Here is a 22,457-nt window from a genome sequence, read left to right on the forward strand (position 1 = left end):
TGATAGCTGAAAGGATATTTTGAGTTTACTTTTTTTTTTTTCTTATTTTCGTTCGCTGTTGTATCTTGCTGAAACTGGATGGATTGCTCGAGTAATTCCATGGTTGTCTACTACTTGTGTTTCTGATAAGCACTAATTCTTAGTACTTTTATGTGCACAATTGATATCAAACTCATATGATTTCATGTTAATTGGAAGCTGAGTGTCTATTTGATCCTTTTGTATTATTTAGGTGATTTGGAGAGATTGATTATAACATATTGTAAATTAGAGCTCAATTGGGCCAAAGATCTTGTGGTCAAGTGGCACCTAGTATCCCGATTAACACTTTCACATGGATGATGGGAGTGGGTTTGAGCCTCAGTGGAGGCAATCGTTGACTCATTGTGCTTCAGTAGGTTGCAAGTTCTCATCCTGATCCTGCTAGTTAGTTTTCTACCGTTCTAAATTGTATTGAAAATTTAATCTCTTAATATTAATGATTATTTCCTTTCAAAAAAAATTAATTAATTCATTGTTATCTAAATAATGCACCCCCTTACAAAAAACAATAGTGTAAGAACTATCACAAATTTAATGCAAAACATGTAATATGACTCATTCAAAGTCGTTTCTTGGGTTGGGAGAAAGAAAATTAAACAGTTGTTTTTCATATAATGGAGTGCTTAGAATTTGGTTCAATGTTAAAGCTTTCTTAAGATGAGCAGCCCTGAAACGGCATTTCCACGATGACTTCTTGACTTGGGTTTGTCACGTTGAAGAGGAGGAAGAAAACAAATCACAAGTGGACCAATGGGTGGAGAAAAATGTGATGAAGGCACTAAATTTTAATTTATATATAAGACTTGTTTTCTGCTGACAGTTACTCACACCAATAATCTACTTATTAAGAAAGTTTTATATTGAAAATTTAGAAAGAAACAAATAAATTTATAATAATGCCATAACTGTGGTCAAGAATGGCCCACGAAGTCACCCTCATTGTTAGAATGTTAGAATCGTAAGCACCTTAGTCTTCCTCAACACTCAAAAACAAGTCTTACAACCTTTTCTCACGCTCAACTGTTCAATTTCTATTTCCTCAACTACGGAGTATTTTAGTATTATCATATTTAATTATATTTAAAAAAAATTAATCATATTACATCCTTAATTTTAATTTAATTGTTTGATCATCCATTTAAATTTGTGTCATTTCACCTTTTAATAATAATAACTAATATTTAATTTTATTATTCAATTTGAATGATTTTATTAAAGAGAGAGATAAATATTGCATGTTGGGACAAAAAAAACTTGAATAATGAAATTATGGTAGTCGTATTTGTTAAATGTAAAATGAAAAAAAAAAAAATCTAAATGGAAGATGGCTTGTGAAAAAGAAAATCAGTGATGTAATATCTAGTTAGAGTTGGTCTATAAAGGCTATATTTGGCAAACTTAGCTGAAAAGGTAGCTGAAAGCTGAAAAGGAGCTGAATGCTGAAAAGCTATAAGTTAGGAGCTGAAACTGGTGAGCTGTTAAGCTAGCTGTTATGCTTAAAAGTGTTTGGTAAAATTAGCTTTTTGATAAGCTGATAAATGTAAAAAGACTAAAAAGGGCATCTTCATAAAATTTAAATTTGTTTGTTTACATATTAAAATTTAACGTTTGAAAATAAAACTATTAGCAAATTATGATCTAGCATCCCATAATGAAGTAGCAATATTGTTGCGAATCTCCTTCATCTCAGTAGAGGTCTGACTTAAACTTTCGTTGGTGGAGGTATTACTACTTGAATCTTGAAGTTCATCGGGCGGTATGTAATCTGGATGCTGCTCAAGCACATTAAACATCATGTCATCTTGTGAATTCTTCCGAATATAATTATGTAAGGCAAATGTGGCCATAATAACATCAATTTGGGTCTCCACACTAAACTGTGGCATTTTAGCAAGTATCTTCCATCTCTTCTTCAATACTCCAAACGACCTCTCAATACAACTTCGAAGAGAAGAATGTGCACGATTGAATGCTTCTTGAGCATTAGTTGGCGGCTCTTGTTCAAATTGAGATTGATGATACCTTATTCTTGGATATGGTACCAAATATCCTTGTTTATCTGGATATCCTTTATCTACCAAATAATATCTTCCTAAAAAAATATAACACTAAACAATTATAAGAATAAAATTATATGATTTTTATTAGAGTTAAAGTAATACGAATATGATACCTTGTGGCGGCTTGGGAAAGTTCATTGATGGTGTACTAATTGCATGAACAAATACACGTGTATCATGTGCGGATCCTTCCCATCCAACAGATATAAAAGTGAAACACATATCAAAGTCACACGTTGCCATGACATTGAAAGTAGGAATTCCTTTTCTCCCTCTATATCGCAATTGGTTACCAACACAATGGTTCACCTCACTCATGAAATTATTCCAAAATGAAGACTCATCTACCTCAAAATCATGCAATTGGGAAGAATGTTGGTTATCTTGAGAATATAACAAATCTTCAAATCTTTGCCTAGTCCTATTCTCTTTTTCACTTTCTATATTTTCATCCTCAATATCCACAGGTTGCACTAATTGAGGATCCATAGTGGGTGCAACACAACCTTCACCATTTGCGTAGCTATCTTCAAATAATTTAGACCACAAATCATCCATTGCAGGATCGATGGATTTATTACGAAATTTTTTATACTCGGAGTTCTCCTACAAAANCATTGGAGTGTCATTCCAATGCATGCCAAACCAGGTTGAGATTATACAATGACATTTACACAATCACTTTTCGGAGATTTTATGGCAACATATCAAGCTCTACTTGTCCAATAGGAGTACAACGCATATTGGATTTCATTTGTTAATTTTTCTGTACAATATAACCAAATAATGCAAAGTAATACAAGTAATACAATGAAATATATATCATATACAAGCTTACGGATATACGAGATGCAATAGAAAAAATATACAAGTAATACAACAAAATAAATATATACATACCTACAGACCGTTGATATTGCGATTGGCCGGTTGCAGACTGCGGAGCGAGGTGGCTGATGGGCGATGCTTCTGTGTAGAGTGAATGAAGATGAAGGGATTAGCGTGAAAATTGCGAATAAACAAGAATAGAAAAGGGTTTTAATTGGGAAGGGTAAATGATGTCATTTCTTTAAAATAATAAGGTTAAAGATGAAAAAAAAGTTAGGAAGCTACTAGCTTATTTTGAAACGCGTTAAAAAATAAGCTCCTATTTTAAGCTACTAGCTTATTTTAGGAACATTACCAAACAGAGCTTATAGCTTATTAGTAGCTTAAAATAAGCTATAAGCTCCTAAATAAGCTCTGCCAAACAGAGCCAAAGTGTTTATCATTAGTTATAATTGGCACAACACTTGTGATTGTTTGAATAAGAGTTAATTTAAGAAACTATCTCTTGATATTTATTAATTTTTAATTTTAATTTTTAATTTGATCATAAATGATTCATTGACTATTGATTTTGTTCAAGATCTGGCCATCTGATTCAATATCATTTAGTAAGCGTTACATTTAATGGCAAAAATATAAAAGTTGACTTATTAATGAGATGAACAAATTGATTCATAAACTTTATACATTAGATTCATCACTAATGGAACTGTAAAGAACATGTTGATGCATACATTATACTAGTGATAAGTTTTAGATACTATTGAATATTTAGCCTCCATTACAGTGAATTCCAATAATTTTTTACACGATCATAGTAAATGCATGCACCTTGCATTTTTTTTTTTTGGGTACAATCCTTGCGTTGGTAATATCTAACATTACAAGTTTCTCATTTCAAAAAAAAGAAAAAAACATATAAGCACTAGGCGCATGTTGAAATTAAATCAATAACGTCAAGTGCCTTGTTCCCAAGATTTAGCATAGTTGGTTCGTTGACTGATTTAAATGTATGTTGGAAGGTTTGGATTGATCCCTTGTGCGGACATAAAGACTAGGAATCTAAGAGCTGACTGGTGGGCTGATTGTGTGACTCGTGATTTACTTCTGCAGTGGCTCTAAGGGCGAGGTCCTGCATGCTTAGAATTGTTTCGACAAAACTAGAATCACCTAAGTTCAAAAAAAAAATGTTAAGTGCCTTTATTTATTTATTTTTTAATTCAACTAATCCTTATGTAGCAATGATTATAATTAATGCTAGATGATTTTTAAAATGTTGAAATGGTGCATTTAGTGTTGGTTATAAGAGCTAGCATCCATATCAATAGATTATATTATTTGGGGTTATTGGAACAGTACATTGTGAGTTGAAAGAGAGAAGCCAAGAAAGAGAAGAAATGGGTTCATCTGCAACTAACGGATTTTGGAACATAATTTGTCAGATAGGACAAGCAACCGCTATGCTCCCGTCCTCTTCCTTCTTTTACTGACTACGTCAGTTTTAGGCCCTTTTTGTTTTGTTTTGTTTTTTTTTTTTCTTTTTCTATTTTCATTGATAAGGATGCTCTAAGTGACTAACAGTCTGACACTATAAAGCTTCTTTCCTCTCAAAAAAAGGTTGAATCCCCAACCCGATATTTTTCTATTTTCCTAGATAAGGATGCTCTAAGAGACTGACAGTCTAACACTATAATGCTTCTTTCCTCTCAAAAAAAGGTTGAATCCCCAACCCGATAGTAAGGTTAGACCTTTGCTTACTGCGCACAAGGAGTTTCTTCATTTTGAGAGGTTGTTCCCATACTAGGGCTGGTGAGACTTGATTCCAGATTTTTCCTCCTAAATTTCACCAATGTGACCAGTTGAACTGGCTATGCGGGTTACTATAAAGCTTCTTAACGTGGGTTGTAATCAAACTTAGAGCGCAGCTATCATTTATTTTTATTTTTGCAACATCTAACAATAGTCATAATCGACACTAGAGCAAAGGATTTTTCACATAGAAAATATTTAGCTTCAATAATTACCACCTAGAAAATGATATTCAATAAAAATAGGTTTTGCATTCTGAGGGGAACTGGGGAAGTATACATCCATGTCAATTGACCTGGTCACCGGACCAAGGTTGACCGGCATTTATCGAGGGTAGCTTTTTTTTTTTTTTTTTTTTTTTTTTAAATACTTTTTCAACCTACTGAAGCCCAACAAAGTCAACATTGCCCCCACTGAGGCTCAAACTCATGACCTCCCATTTGGGAGAGTCACTTCATGCCGCTTGACCACAAGGTCTTTGACATATAAGAAGCTAAGAAGCTAACGCACATTAAATTAGAAATGATATTGTTCTTGAAAATCAATTTTGTTTTAATTTTCTTTTATTTATCTTGATTAGGGATGATAACGGGACAAGGGAGTATATTCTGTCTCTTTGACTCTGCCCTGTATTCCGAACTCGTTCCTGTTGGGAAATAGAAAGTTCTCATAATTCTCATATTGTGAAAAATTTTTATCGACAGAGAATCTCTGCTTCCAATTAACCCTATAGTCAAATTAGTAGTTTAGTAAAATTTTTAATATGCGAGTAAAAGAATTTAAATATTAAATTCTTAATTTAAACTATCAAATTCAAATATTAGTCTATTGTTAAGTCTTTAATTTTTCATAACTTCGTGTGTGGGTGGGGAGAAAAAAAAGGGACTAAGAAGGAAATAGAAGAGAAAGAGTAAGAGGAGAAAAAGAGGGTGGACAAAGGAGATGATGAAGTTTCAAAGTACTATTTTGGTGATATGTTTGATAAAGAACCATTGTTAATTTGGTGGGTTGATGACACAAGTAAAGAAAACGGTAGTATAATCTTTGAGGTAGGTGAATATGAAAATTTTGAAGATTGGGGTATAGAGTTGAGCATAAAAGAATTCCTCAGTGCTCATCATTTGAGATTTTACTTGGAAAACAATGTTAAAGATGAAAGAATATTCTTTGAATTAGATCAATGCAAAATATTTGTGAAAAAAATTACTAGGTATGTTACGTCCATGATGCATATGAATCATGTAGTCAATGATATATATAATTTGTCATGATTTCATATTATAATAGTTGTGTACTTACCATCAACTACAATGATCACTCCAAATACTATAAACTAATGATTTTTCATTTTGCTTCACCCAAGCATACTTGCTAAAAAAATTTCTTTACCAAAATATCTAATGCAGTAATGCTCATTCAATAAATATTATAGTGCAGATTGTTGACGAAGTCAGCTCAGAAGGGGCTAAAGGTTATCCTATATATATTAACCGTACCACTTATATTTTATGAGCGCAGCCTAGCTAGCTATATATATTCTTAATTATTTCAATTCCCCTCCTTGAGTCTACTATAGTACTATACTATACAGTGTTGGCATATGGCTGGGTGGTGGTGGTGGTTTGCGGTGGTGATGTTGGTGGCATCAACATCAGAACCTGCGTTGTCCAACCCACAAATCAACCAACTAGACATGGGTTGCAGCACGTACAATGTTACCGATGTACCACTTTTTTTCAGCCAAATCAACGCCAGCTTCGCTGATCTTGAAAACCAGTTATCCAGCGGCGACAAACGCTTTGCCACCACTCAGCAGCCCGTCTACACAATGATACAGTGCAGAGACTACCTTTCCAAGGCCGACTGTGTCGACTGTTTCAATGCCGCCGTGTCTGTTTCCCGAAAATGCAAAATCGCCACCGGCGCTCGTGTCATATTCGACGGCTGCTTCCTCAGGTGAGTGCTGAATTTTATGTCAGTGGTTCACCTTATGACCTTATCAGGTGAACTATGGTCCATAGATTCTATTTTAGTTCATATCAGAGTAGTTAGTTGTTGCATGGACTTTAGTTACATTGTTCAAATTAGTATAGTCATGGACTAAATAATGACTGGTGGTGTTTGTTTTGTACAGATATGAGTCCAATCTGTTCTACAATAAGATTACCGATGAAGGAAACCATCCAATTTGTGGGAAACGAACTGCACATAACCAAGACGCTTTCAATACGACAGCAGGACAACTACTAAACGACCTTGTAGAAGCAACCCCCAAAATTAATGGCTTTTTTGCTGCAGCAAAGCAGGAGGTCTCCGGTGGTAATGCCACCGCCTATGCGGTGGCACAATGTATTCAAACAATCACCCCAAGCGGCTGTCAAGCATGTTTGACATTAGCTTTCAGTAACATACAAGGTTGTTTAGGAAAATCTGCAGTTGCAAGGGCCGTTGACATAGGCTGCTTCTTGAGATACTCAGACAAACATTTCTTTGCCAGTAATCAGACCACTAACCTTGCACCCTTCCTAGGGGGAGGAGGTACAAAATTTAATCTGTTCTCTCTCTTCATGTTTTTTAACCACTCACTTCTGCCACTGTTGCAAAAATCGATAGCCTAAGCATTAGGCACTCCTAAGCCCAAGGCAAATTGCTCCCTAGGCATCCGCCTAGGTGGCCGGCTACCTAGGCGCCTAACTTGGCTGACTTGGACGAATTTGGTCGAGTTAACTCGTCTAACTCGACAGAATTAACTGAGTTAACTCGAGCTAGTCGGACCTTGTTAATTTTTTATTATATATATATATATATATATATATATATATATAATAAATGACATACACCCGTCCACATGCACTATTTTTTCGTTTTTATAGGTAGCCTAGGCATTGTTTAGGCGCCTAGACTGCCTAGGCCCTAGGTGCTAATTTACTATCCAACTAGCACCTAGGGCCTACTGCAACCCTGTTTTCTGCCTTAACAGCTATCCCTCACTCTTTATGCCCTGTAACAATATCTTCTGATCTCCAGGGAGTTCAGAGAAGAAGAAAGATATTATTATTGCGGGTGTTGCCGGTGGTGTAGGAATCATTTTGGTATTAGCAGCCATTTCCCTTTTGTATCTACAATCAAGAAAGTCAAAGGCAGCAAGAAGAGGTAGTGATCATATCCAATCTTATTGATATATATACAAGTTCCCCTGTTAGTCTCGTTAAAATTGTTAAGGTCTATATGTGTGAATTTATGGGCCGTCTTCTTTTATAGGCGATATTTTGGTGGCAACTCAGTTGAGAAGTCCGGAGAACTACAGATATAAAGATTTGAAAGCCGCAACCAAAAGTTTCAGCGAAGAAAATAAACTTGGCGAAGGAGGTTTTGGTGATGTATACAAGGTGAGATAGATCATACTATTCTTCAGGGCAACAATTTCAGAAACAATAACCAAATTAATAAAGCCACTCTGATCTTCTATGACTGAAATCCTGCAGGGCACACTAAAGAACGGGGATGTGATTGCAGTAAAGAAACTAGCAATAGTGTCCAGTACAGCGAAAGCAGACTTCGATACTGAAGTCCGACTTATTACAAACGTCCATCATCGCAATCTCATTCGTTTACTGGGATGTTCTGGCAAAGGAGAAGAGCTGCTACTGGTTTATGAATACATGGCAAATACCAGCCTTGACAGATACATATATGGTGCTGTGATATAAACTTTTAGTATACTCAAAATGCTCTTATTAGTACTTCTGTGCTGGGATATAAACTTTTCCCATTTTTAATGATTGGCAGGTGACAAACAAGGGGTACTGAACTGGAAGCAAAGGGTTGATATCATATTTGGAACAGCTAGGGGACTTGCCTATTTGCATGAGCAGTTCCATGTATGTATCATACACAGAGACATTAAATCCAGCAATATACTACTTGATGATGCATTCCAACCGAAAATAGCTGATTTTGGTTTAGCAAGACTTTTACCTGAAAGCAAGAGTCATCTTACCACTAAATTTGCAGGGACTATGTAAGCCTAACAGCCTTATTTCTTTTCCACATTTTTCTACCTGCAAATTTTCAATTCACTAGACTAAATGAGAACGTTTTGCTGCAACAGGGGATATACCGCGCCCGAGTATGCAATTCATGGTCATTTATCAGAGAAAGTTGACATTTACAGTTTTGGCATACTTATTCTGGAGATCATTAGTGGGCGAAGGAGCAGTGACATACGAGTGGAGCCTGTAACTGAGTATCTACTTGAACAGGTAATTTAATTTCCTGTTGAACAATAATGTCTGATCGAGGGAAGAGGTATATCTTGATGTTTTCAATGTTATATTTGACTTGTGGCATCATTTTATACAGGCATGGAAACTCTACGAGAATGAGAATTATTTAGGAATGATGGATAAAAATTTAGACCCGAATGAGTGTAAAGCAGAGGAAGTGAAGAGAATGTTAGAGATTGCATTGGTGTGCACCCAATCGCCCCCTAATCTTAGGCCAAACATGTCAGAAGTGGTGATCATGCTTTCAACTAATCTTCCCATCTTTCAAAAACCCACCAAACAGGCCAACAACGATGACGATGAGTGATGTCGATAAGAGGGTACTTATAGACGCACCAGCCACTACAGCTTCATCAACTCCTCATGCCACCGCTTCATTTTATGCTTTCTCAGGCCGCTAGGCTTTTTGTGAAATCTGTGTTGTGTTTTTTTTTTTCCTCTTGTTTTGCAAATGCTGAATAATTATATAGTACTAAGGTACTTAAGTTTTCAAGGCTATAAAAAACTTAAATAATATTTTGAAAAAAGTTCAAATTAATCACTAAAGTGTAAACAAAAGTATAATTAGGTCACTGAAACTCCAAAATATATATATATATATATATATATATCTTTGAATTGTCCAAAATTATTCAATTCGACAAAATTTAACTTGTTCTCTCATTTATCGCTGGCGTGGCGATCATCCTATTAAAAAAATTATTTTTTAAATTTATTTGAATAATTTTAAATTAAAAAAATTAAGAACCTCCCCACCTTCTCTGTCTTCATCTCCCTTTTAGGCCAAAGATGAAGAGGTTTTTTTTTTCGTCTTCGACCGGAAGACAAAGCAGTTTCTTCATCTCCGGTGGAAGACGAAGAGCTTTCTATCTTTAGCCAGAGGCGAAGACGGAAAGGGGGATGGATTGTTCTTTTTAAAAAAGAAATTGTTTAAAATTATTAAATAAATTTTAAAGTAATTGTTTAATAAGGTAACCACAATGTCAACATAACCATAGGAACATGTCAAATTTGTTCAAAACTTCAAATTGTATGATTTTGGACAGTTTAAGTGCCTTTTTAGGAAAGAGTCTTGAAAGTCACATAACGTCGGAATTTAAGGACAAGTTGCAAGTAGCTATTAGACACAAACCAAACTTGTCAAATCTAGGCCCAATATTTTATTCCTAAGTGAGAGAGAATCAAATTTGTTTCCCTAAACAAATTCGAAACACAACTATAAATAGGATGAATGTTAAAAGAAGATAAAAGAGATAATATCAAGTTTTCTAGCATTCAAAAAGCTTCATACGTCAATTATCAAGAGTATTAAGAGACTTCAAGCTTAAAGAAAATCTAGCGCTCTTAATATCTTAGTTGGAGGATTATTCAACATTTGTGTTGAAATTTGATAGAAAGAGAAAGAGTAGCAAGGGTAGCCTTGTACAAACTTGGGCAAACTCGTGCAGGTTTTGTGACCAAAGCACTTTTTTGGCTCATCCACAATAAAGTTTGTGGTGATACAAAATTTAATTCAAACCATGTACACTGCTGGGAATCACGGTATTTCCAATTCAACCACCTAAAAGTGCTCGAAAGTGCACTAAATCCGATTGAAAATATTCGTTCCGACCACATTTTCGACCAAATTGAGTATTGGGAAAAGCTTTAGTCGCTATTTCCAACTACCTGTAAACGTAGTCGGAAATAGCCACTAAGTATCCCAACGTGGTCGGAAAAAAACGTCCACCAAGAGATTTGGCTCGTTCCTGTACGTAATATGACTCATTCAAAGTCGTTTCTTGGGTTGGCCGTATGCAAATTAATTAAATAGTTGCGTTTCGATCAAGCAATAATGGAGTGCTTAGAATTTGGTTCAATGAAAATGTTTCTTAAATCTTAATTAGGTTCAGTGGCACTGAAAGGACATTTGGAAAATGAGTGTATAGTCCGGACAACATTTTCGCGATGACTTCTTTGTCCACAAGCATCTTGACTTGTCTAATGGCATTGATTTGTTGAAGTGGAGGAAAAAAAACAAAAGTGGAGCAATGGGTGGAGAAAGATGTGATGAAGGCACTAATTGACGTTTATCATGAGCTTATGGAAGATAGGACATTCCTACTCTGAAAAGTCATGCTATCCCAGCAACACGACTCAAAGTCTACTTTCTCAATCTACTGAAACACAAAGAATTAATATCGCTCCCACTAAGATTCGAACCCACCCTTTCTATATAAGCCACTAGACCACAAGGTTTTGACAATTATTTATTTATTTTTTTTGGAAGGGAGAAACCCAAATATGTACACAGTTGCAACCTACAACGAAACACCATGAAGGGATACATGTATCCTTTCGAAAAGTTCTTAGCCAGGCTAGCTAGAGAGTCTGCTACTGAATTCTGCTCGCATGCTGCTAAAACCACATCCCATTCTTCCAAACTAGACTAATCATAGAAAAACAATGGAAAATGTAATAAATGCGCTCAATAGCGCAGTCGATCCTCGGCCATTCAATCTATCAGCATCCGCCATAGCTTCATCTTGAGGTTCAGTGAAGATCCTGGCAACATAATCATGTTCTGCTCTGTGGGAGGACTCCGAAGGCTCATGGCAGACCACCGTGCTGATGATCTGTTTGCCTCGGTTCGATCCCCTAACCAGGTCTCGACAGTTAATTGATTAAATAATTCAACACCGCATTTAAATCGTTGACAAAATGAAGCATGGCATCAATGCAAACAATTATATGATAACATAATTTATTCAATTCATATTATCACATAGTTACTACAAAATTCTTATTTCATATAAAAAAGTTAGCTAATTAATTAAATAATTCAATACCGCATACAAACCAAAGCCAAAACGACACAAGCCATAACTGCGGTCAAGTATGGCCCTCGAAGTCACCCTCTCACCCTCAATGACTCAATGTTATAATGCTCAGCACCTTAGTCTTCGTCAACAGTCAACTACCACCTTGCCTCACGTATGCAACTGTTCAATTTCTATTTTCTATTTGAGAAAATTTCAATTTTAATTATGGAGTATTGTAATACTATTACATTTTGTTATAGTTTTTAAATTTTACTACATTACATTTTGACTTTCATTTGCTTATTACATATAACCTTAATAATATTGACTGAAGCGTAATTTCATTATTCAATTAAAAAAAAATTACGAGACAAAGAGAAAATTTGCATGTTTTTTGAATAATGAAATTATATGTTAGTCCTCTTTGTTAAATGTAAAATGACAAAAATCTAAATGGAAAATGATTTGTGAAAAATAAATGAAAATCAATAACGTAATGATACAAAATTAAAAGAGTATCATTAAATACAACAATGCCACATGAGTAAAGGAATAAAAGTGAAGTTTGCTACTTGTATTCCTTGATTGTTTAAACTATAAAATTTGTATAGAAATTAAAAACCTAAGAAATAATTAAAAATTTTCAAATTGGTTTCATTACCTTTTTTCCTTTTTTTTTTTTCTTCTCTTTTGGGCCTGATGAAAAATGTTTTCCTAAGGGGTGTTTGATTGGATGGAAAATATTTTTTAATGGAAAATATTTTCTTAAAAGTGGAGGAAATTAAAATTATTTGTTTGGTTGGATGGAAAATATTTTTCATTGGAATTTGACTTTCTAAAAGTGAAGGAAATAAAATCTTAGCAAAAGAATGGTATTTTGTTTTCCAAAGGATTTGGAAAGAAAGTATAACACAATTGGAAGAAAGTATATTATCACTATTATTGTTAAGGGTAAATTGGTCTTTATATTCATAATTCTTTACCATTCCAAATCCAACCAAATAATAAAATTCATATTTCCAGTAATTTCTTTTCTACCAACCAATCAAACAATGAAATATATTTTCCTGGTAATTTGTTTTCCATTGAATTTGAATTTCATTTCGCTTCAAATATTTTTCAGTGAAGCAATTAAAGCAAACGGGCTATAGAAAAAGTTTTCCTTAATCTAACACACACTGCTACCCCCACATCATACGCAAATTTTACTGTGGACCGTGGTCCACAATGGATTGTACTCCATGCATCAAAACGACGTCGTTTTGATTAATGTAACACAAACGGCTGAAACTGCTCTGTTCCGCGCCATTAACTTTCATTTTATATACACTGGCACACTGCAGTTCCCTTTCAACACAATTGCAGTTCTCTTTCAACACAACTACAGCTGATTTTCTATATAATAACTACAATTTCATTCGACATTATACACTCAAATATGTGAAACTATTATTCAGTTTCCTTTCAACACAACTACAGTTCCTTTTCGATATAACTACAGTTTCATTCGGCATTATACACTCAAATATGTGAAACTGTTATTCAGTGTCCTTTCAACACAACTACAGTTTCTTTTATAATACACTGCATACAGTTTCCTTTCAACACAACTACAATATCATTTCGATATAACTACAGTTTCATTGGATAATATATACTCAAATATGTGAAACTATTATTCAGTTTCATTTTATATACATTGCAGTTTCCTTTCAACACAACTACAGTTTCATTTGGATATAGCTACAGTTTCATTTGATAATATAAAAACAAATGTGAGGCAGTATCTTTTTAGATAACTGTAGTATCCTTTACGGAGCTCCGTTAAGACTTATGGCAACCGTTTCTTTTACTTAATAAAACGGTGGTGTTTTGTGATCATGGTTCACAATATAAAGTTATTTGAAACTCGAATATTTTTTTTTTTCATTTTAACCTACAAATAATACTCATGAAAGGTGACAATAATATCGAGTGAGTTGTCATGTATGCGCATTGGACGGCACCGATTTGGATATTCAAATTTTTTATTGTTACTTTTTTAGTTTTGATTCGTACGATAAGAATAATATAGATGGGTGACCATGGATAAAATAATATTGACTACCTAACCTCATAAACCCTTATAGAATGGATTTGGATAGTTAATCGAGTTTGAAATGGGAAGCAGAGGTGGCACTGAACTAGCTATATAGTGAATATGGGCAACTTCTTACACGGTGGCGCTGGTGGAGTGGTGGGCACTCTGGATCTGTCGCTAGTGAGCTTTGTTAACATTATCTTAGTGGTTCACAAGGAGGATCATGTTCAATAGTATGATGATTGCTATACATCGCTGTCATTTGACATAGTCAATAATGCACCTGGTTGACCGGCATTTATCGAGGGTATCTAGCCCAGATAAAATTAGAAATAATTAATTTATTATGATTTTCTTTTATGTTTTCTGAAAAATGAAAGACAGGAAACACATTGGCAATTTCAATATATTTACCCTCAATTTTTTTAAACCCAATAAAAAAATTGAGTATTTCTCTTCTCCTCCTTGAGCCTAGCTACAGTGGTGGTACATGGGAACCTCAGGCAGGTGGTGGTGGTTGGCGGTGGTGATGTTGGTGGTATCAGTATCAGAGCCTGCGTTCTCCGATCCACAAACAAACCAAATAGGCAACCTGGCTTGCAGCACCTACAATGTCACTGGTGCACCAGATTATTATATCAGGGAACTCAACCTCAGCTTTGTTGATCTCAGAAACCAGTTATCCAGCGCCAACAAACGCTTTGCCACCACCACTCAGCGGGCTGTCTACGCAATGGTACAGTGCAGAAAATACCTCTCCACTGCGGACTGTGTCGCCTGTTTCGATGCCGCCGTGTTAGTAACCCGAAACTGCTCTATAACCGCCAACTCTGCTATTGTCATATTTGATGGCTGCTTCCTCAGGTGAGTTGTAGTATGGTTAGGCCATATTAAGGATTATACTTCATCTGTTGCTTAGTCTTAGTCTTTGTTGTTAGCTTTATTCTCCATTAGAGTAGGTCTACTGTAATTGCAATATCTCTCTTATATATGTTGCTGCATTTCACATAATATATCATCAAATACTTTCCTTCATATGGTATCAAGAGCTTAAACTACTCCTACGAGAATTTTTTTTCTCTCTCTTTCTCTTCGATCCGATGGCAATCACAACTGATACTGCTCTCTTTCTCTTCGATCCGATGGCAATCACAACTGATACTGCTATCTTTCTCTTCGATCCGATGGCAATCACAACTGATACTGCTATCATTCAGTTGTCTGCGATGGCAATCACAACTGATACTGCTATCATTCAGTTGTCTGCTCCTTCGCACTTTCCAATTCGGCTCACTACGGTTAACTTTCCGGTATGGCGTCGACAGATTCACTCCACTCTCATTGGACTTGGACTGCTAGGCTATATCGACGGCACACAAAAGGAACCAGATGCGTTCCTTGACCCTGCAAAAACACAACCAAATTTCGTCAGGATCAAGTCATTGTCAGTGCTCTTCTCGGTAGTTGTTCAGAGACGATTTAGCCGGTCATCTCCTCCGCTACAACAGCTGCTGATGCATGGTCTCGGCTAACATCTAGCTATGCAAATTCTTCCAGAGGACGTGTCATCTCTCTGAAAGCAAAAATGGCGAAGAACCCCAAGGGATCACGGTCTGTGTCTGAATATCTTCAAGATATGAAAGCCATAGCTGATGATCTAGCCTTGGCCCAAAACCCCATATCTGAAGAAGACTTAGTAGTCAGCATAATCACCTAACTCGGTGATGAATTCCATCCAATTATGGTAGCAATTCGAGTTCGCGAAAAGTAAGTCACATATGGAGAACTAGCTGATATTCTCACAGATTATGAGAGATCATTGAAACAAAATACTGATCAGTTGTTGCTCGCAACTGCTAATGTGGCACAACGGAAACCTTCTCGAGATTCCTCCATGACTCGATCTGTAATAGTCCAATCTCGAGATCAAAATACAAATTTTGTAAGAACAGAGGTACTCAAAATCGAGGGACAAACTCGAGTGATCGTCAGAACCGTTTTTGCAATTTTTGTGAGTTCCCTGGCCATGACACAAAATTCTGTAGAAAATTAGCGCGGTTCCTACGGGACAATAATATTCATGTCCAGGATATGCAACACTCCCGTACTCAACAACTAGTGTCAAACACAGCTACTACGTCGCCCGTGACATCGCCTCAGTGGATGTTTGACAGTGGGGTCTCTCATCATGCTACTTCAAGTCCATCATCATTGCATGGTTTCACTGACTACGGGGGGCCTGACGAGATACGTCTTGGGGATGGTAATACTCTCAACATCACACATACGGGTCACACTACTCTTCCTACTCAATCTCGTATTCTCTCTTCAAACGATGTCCTATGTGTTCCCAAATTACAAACTAATCTTGTATCTGTCTCTAAATTGTGCAAAACTAATCAAGTTTCTGTTGAATTTTTTCCCACACATTTTTTGGTGAAGGACCTTCGCACGGGGGCGTCGTTTCTACGAGGGGAGAACATTCGTGATGTCTACTACACTCCTTCCATTTGTCATCCTCAAATAAATGTGGTAGTCAACTCTTCTCTGTCAGCTTGGCACCACCGTTTTGGCCATCCGTCAAATAAAACACTCAAAAAATTATTACAATGTTACAAAATTGGATTTAAACCTTCTGTTATTGATTCATTTAGTTGTTCATCTTGTAGCATAAATAAGAGCCACAAATTACCCTTTGCAGAAAATTCGTTGCTCAGCTCTAAACCATTGCAGTTAATCTATACAGATGTCTGGAGTACAAATGAAAAATCCATTGATGGCTACTTGTACTATGTTATTTTTGTGGATTTTTTTACAAAATATATTTGGTTATACCCTCTCCGGAAAAAATCCGAAGTTTTTATAATTTTTCCTCAGTTTAAGCGTCTAGTTGAGAAATATTTTGACCATAAAATCATTTCAATCTTTTCTGACAATGGAGGTGAGTTTATAAAATTAATTCCAATGTTCAATTCACATGGAATTTCCCACTTCACATCACCTCCTCACACCCCAGAGCATAATGGCACAGCAGAGCGTCGTCACCGACACGTCATTGAGACAGCTCTGTCCCTGTTACATTGTTCATCTCTTCCCCGCAATTTTTGGTCTTATGCAGTGCAAACAGCTGTTTATTTAATAAACCGACTTCCTACTCCAATCCTCAACAATAAATCACCATTTGAATGTTTGTACCAAAATTTGCCAAATTACAAACGTTTGAAGAGTTTTGGATGCCTTTGTTTTCCATGGTTACGTGCACACAAAGTTACAACCAAAGTCCATACCGTGTGTCTTTCTTGGGTACTCCACTTCTCAATCAGCTTATAAGTGTTGAGATCCAAAAACGAGTAGGCTATATATTTCTAGGCATGTGAAATTTGTTGAGAATTAGTTTCCTTCTATTAAGTCACCACCTCAGTTGCCTATGATCCCTGTCTCAAATGTTTATCCATATAATGCTCCACCGCAACCCTTTCCTTCACAACCCCAAACTCTCCCCACCATATCTTTTTCATCCCCTAACAACTCTGTCTCTACTCCCTCATTGTCCCCACTCCCAAATATGGTTGTGTCCCCATCCTCAGATGTGCATATCTCTCCAACTAATGATATGTCTTCCGCTACAGCCATAGAGTCATCCTCAGAGCGTTCTGATTCATCCCCTGCCAACTCTGCTGATACTCCCTCATGTGGTTCCTCAGTGTCAGGTGTTGCGACTCCAACCCCACCTCCCATTCCAGCACCATGTGCTCGAACACCTCGTCCAAAGCGTACTCGTAAGCCTAATCCAAAGTATTACAACGATAAGTTTGTCAATGTAACCACCGCTCATCCTCTGCCCACTTCTCTTGAACCATCAACTGTTGCTCAGGCTTTGTGGGATCCCCTCTGGCGTGATGCTATGGACAATGAGTATCGTGCTCTACAAAAAAATAATACTTGGATCTTGGTCCCTCGTGATGGCAAAGAAGCCATCGGTTGCAAGTGGGTTTTCCGCGTTAAACGGAAATCTGATGGCTCCGTTGATCGCTATAAAGCCCGTTTAGTTGCTAAAGGCTTTTTGCAAGAACCGGGCCGTGATTATTTTGAAACCTTCAGTCCTGTAATGAAGCCGGTGACGATTCGGGTTATTCTTACTATTGCTTTGAGTTGCAGGTGGGTAGTTTGCCAATTGGATGTAAATGACGCGTTTTTGCATGGCACTTTATATGAAGACGTTTATATGGAGCAGCCTCTTGGCTACACGGATGCGCAATTCCCTTCCTATATTTGTAAGTTGCAGAAGGCATTATACGGGCTCAAGCAGGCGCCTCGGGCCTGGTATTTAGAACTGTCTAATTATTTGCTCACAGTTGGTTTTCGACGATCGAAAGCAGACACCTCATTGTTTATTTATTTGGCGAAAGGAGTTGTTGCTTATTTCCTAGTATATGTAGATGATATTATTCTAACTAGGAATAATGTCTCTTTTTTGGATGACTTTGTTGCTGGTTTAGCTCGGCGGTTCTCTATTAAAGACCTTGGTGCTCTTCACCATTTTCTTGGCATTGAGGTTATTTCCACTAGTTCTAGTATGCTACTGTCTCAGGGTCGGTATTTGGCTGACATCCTACACCGCTTCCAAATGGATGGGGCGAAAGAAGTTTCCACACCTATGTCTACAGATGGGCGGCTTCCGCAAGCCGATTCTAGTGTTATTGTTGATGCGACTGGATATCGCCGACTCATTGGAATGTTACAATATTTGTTGATTACGAGGCCAAATGTAGCGTATGTGGTTAATAAGTTGTCTCAGTTTATGCATTCTCCGGGAGCAGTTCATTGGCAGGCTGCTAAGAGGGTTTTGCGCTATCTTAAGGGCACTTATCACCACGGCTTGTTTATAAAATATGACTCTCCATTTACGTTGACTGCTTTTTCGGATGCCGATTGGGGTGATGTGCGGGATGGTGGACGTTCAACTACAGCATATGTGGTTTATCTTGGCCCGAATATTATTTCATGGAAGTCTACGCGACAGTATCTCGTTCGTCTACGGAAGCGGAGTACCGCGCGTTAGCTCATGCAGCGGCTGAAATTGTTTGGGTCCGTAGTTTACTCCAAGAAGTTGGTATTGTCTTGACCCATGCACCGACGTTGTTTTGTGATAATTTGGGTGCAACATATGTGTGCAAGAACCCTGTCTTCCACTCCAGGATGAAGCACCTAGCGTTGGATTATTTCTTTGTCCGAGATATGGTTACTGATGGTTCACTTTGTGTTCGTCATGTCTCGTCATCTGATCAAGTGGCTGATGTGTTGACAAAACCATTGGGCCGACAAATGTTTCTACGGTTCCGTTCCAAGATCGATGTCACTGATGGTTCCTCCGTCTTGCGGGGCGTATTAAGGATTATACTGTTGCTTAGTCTTAGTCTTTGTTGTTAGCTTTATTCTCCATTAGAGTAGGTCTACTGTAACTGCAATATCTCCCCTATATATGTTGCTGCATTTCACATAATATATCATCAAATACTTTCCTCCAGACAGCTTTTAGTTGAGATGGATCACATGCTTTAATTCTGTGCTTTTTTTAAATTTGTATAGGTACCAGGATAGTTACTTCTACGATCAGATTACAGATCGGATTACAGCAGGAACCTATAGAGTCTGTGGTAAACGAACTGCCAGCAAACAAGATATTTTCAATGCCACAGCACAACAACTACTAAATGAGCTTCTACTTGCAACGCCCAGAATTAATGGCTTTTACGCTGCAGCAAAGCTGCAGGAGGAACCTCCTAGTGGTGGTGCTACCACTTATGCGGTGGCGCAGTGTGCTGAAACTGTGAGCCAAAGCAGCTGTCAAGATTGTTTGTCATTAGCTTACAATGACATAAAGGTTTGTTTATCTTATTCTGCGGATGGAAGAGCTGTGGATGCAGGATGTTTCTTGAGATATTCAGACACCCCTTTTTTTGCTGATAACCAGACATCCGACATAGCACGCTTCCTAGGAAGAGGTACGTACTAGAATTTGTTGTCTTTCTTGCCCGCTGTTTCTTAAGCACGCACTCAGTTTTTGCCTAAACATTGTACAGACTCTGTAAATATGAAATGAAAGTTTTAATGTTGGTAACATCATCTGATCTTCTCCAGGGAGTAGGTCAGGAAAGAAGAAACCTATTGTTCTTGCGGGTGTAGTCGGTACTGTAGGAATCATTTTGGTAATAGGAGCCCTTTTCCTTTTGTATCGAAAATCAAGAAACCCAGATGCTTGGAGAAGAGGTGAAGCTCTTTAGTGGCTGGCAGTCATCATATTCATATCCAATCTTCATATTTTATTATTAATTTTACCGTTTCTTTTCACTGTTTGATTAAAATTGTTTAGGTCTGTACGTGCTAACTTTTGGACTGTCTTCTTCTATAGGGGATATTTTGGGGGCAAAGAACTACATATATAAAGATTTGAAAGTTGCAACAAATAATTTCAGCGAAGACAATATATTGGGTAAAGGAGGTTTTGGTGATGTATATAAGGTGAGTAACACTTCATAAGGAGGGCAGAATGAAATTTTAGAATTGAAAGAATAACCAAAGCCACTCTTTTATGACTAAATAGGGTACTCTACAAAACGGGTATGTGGTGGCAGTAAAGAAACTGACAACAATTTCTAGTAGAGTAAAGGAAAACTTCGAGACTGAAGTTAGTCTTATTACAAATGTGAATCATCCCAATCTCATTCGTCTATTGGGATATTCTAGCAATGGAAAACTGCTCATATTGGTTTATGAATACATGGCAAATGCCAGCCTTGACCGATACATATATGGTACTCCCATCCTCAAACATCATATTGCATATTATATAAATAAAATTTTTCCAACCCATTTTTCATGATTGAATTGGCAGGAGAGAAACGGGGAATGTTGAATTGGAAGCAAAGGATTGATATAATATTGGGTACTGCTAGGGGTCTTGCCTATCTGCATGAACAATATGATGTATGCATCATACACAGAGACATAAAATCCAGCAATATACTACTTGATGACGAATTCCAGCCCAAAATAGCTGATTTTGGTTTGGCAAGGCTTTTACCAGAAAATAAGAGTCATCTTACAACTAAATTTGCTGGGACTTTGTAAGCCTAACAACCTTACTTTGTTTTTCACGTTTCCTTTTCACTTAACTATTGCTTGTTGCAACGTAACAGGGGATATACAGCACCGGAATATGCAATTCATGGCCACTTATCAGAGAAAGCTGACATCTACAGTTTTGGCATCGTCATCTTGGAGATCATCAGTGGGCGAAGGAGCAGTGATTTACAAGTTGAGCCAGTAACTGGGTATCTCCTTGAACAGGTAACTTTCTTGTCTGAAGATTAGAATCCGTTTTATCTTGATATATTATTGAACATTTAACTTCTGTATATATGTATCATTTTTTATAATAAATACAGGCATGGAAACTATACGAGAATGATGAACATCTAGGACTAGTGGATAATAGTTTAGACTTGAATGAATATGAACTAGAGGAAGTGAAGAGAACGTTGGAAATAGCATTGGTGTGCACCCAATCACCCTCGAAAATAAGGCCAAGCATGTCAGAAGTGGTGGTCATGCTTTCAAGTACTGATGCCTCAATCATTCAAAAACCCCAAAACAGGCCTACTACTATTACTGATTTGGATAAAAGGATACCTACAACTACAAGCAGTTCAACACTTACTAATGCCACCATTTCATTTTCTCGTTTCTCAGGCCGCTAGTTCCGCCTATTTTGATGTAGCTAGCTTGGTTGTGTTGTGTTTGTATTTATTTATAGATTTTTTATCTGTAAATAAATATAAGTAATCATTACTTATAAGAGGAAATATAATATTTTTTATGAAATAAGTAATACTTTTACATCAAAATGTAAAAGTATTACATTTGTTATCAAAATTAAAGTATTATGTTTTCTCTTATAAGTAATAAATATTTTACTCCTGATTAGTATTACATGCACTTGCTAGTATAAATATTACATTTGCATATCGATTCGACCAGACCCGTCTATCTCACGGTCTCACACAAGTGTGAACCCCTTCAAAAATATGTTGGTGGTGAATAAGTTGATATAACAAATATATATATATATATATATATATATATATATATATATATATATATATATATATATATATATATATATATATATAAAATTTGAAAATAATGGGATTTATAATTTTACCCAAAAAAATCCCAACAACAACCCGATATGTAACCAAGGTTCAAATTTATTTATAAAATAAATAAATACCAAAAATAGGGTTTTCAATTCTGAGAATTTAAACACAACACAAGAAATGAGAAGAAATTTGAGTTGTGTGTCACAATCTCCTTAAAATTGATTTACTACCTCATGAGTGTGCAATGAGTATTGTAACTTTAGTCTCTCAGGATAAAACGGATTACGGTTTAAAGTTTGAGCGTACAATATATCAATTTTTCCGTCTTAATACAAAGAGTGCGAGCCCAATTTGACCCGACCCAAACCAAAAGTGGATCCGCATATATT

General features: G+C 36.6%; 1 protein-coding gene and 1 pseudogene across 1 annotated transcript; both read left to right on the forward strand.

The window, feature by feature from the left end:
- The first annotated feature begins 6,277 nt into the window (after positions 1–6,277).
- On the forward strand, positions 6,278–9,563 carry LOC116013681 (annotated as a pseudogene).
- A 4,813-nt stretch (positions 9,564–14,376) lies between these two features.
- On the forward strand, positions 14,377–21,746 carry LOC116013930 (cysteine-rich receptor-like protein kinase 2). Its single transcript, XM_031253896.1, has 8 exons — positions 14,377–14,770; positions 19,496–19,911; positions 20,048–20,176; positions 20,319–20,428; positions 20,511–20,721; positions 20,802–21,033; positions 21,106–21,256; positions 21,355–21,746. The coding sequence occupies exons 1-8, from the start codon at positions 14,397–14,399 to the stop codon at positions 21,664–21,666; spliced, it is 1,935 nt and encodes a 644-aa protein (XP_031109756.1). The 5' UTR covers positions 14,377–14,396; the 3' UTR covers positions 21,667–21,746.
- Positions 21,747–22,457: the final 711 nt, after the last annotated feature.

The sequence above is a fragment of the Ipomoea triloba genome, chromosome 3 (assembly GCF_003576645.1).
Source record: "Ipomoea triloba cultivar NCNSP0323 chromosome 3, ASM357664v1".
NCBI lineage: Eukaryota > Viridiplantae > Streptophyta > Magnoliopsida > Solanales > Convolvulaceae > Ipomoea > Ipomoea triloba.

Coding starts and splice junctions, on each gene's coding strand:
- LOC116013930 (XM_031253896.1), top strand. CDS start 14,397: ATGGGAACCTCAGGCAGGTGGTGGTGGTTGGCGGTGGTGATGTTGGTG. Junction 19,912..20,047: donor AGCACGCTTCCTAGGAAGAG/GTACGTACTAGA, acceptor GATCTTCTCCAG/GGAGTAGGTCAGGAAAGAAG. Junction 21,257..21,354: donor CTGGGTATCTCCTTGAACAG/GTAACTTTCTTG, acceptor TAATAAATACAG/GCATGGAAACTATACGAGAA.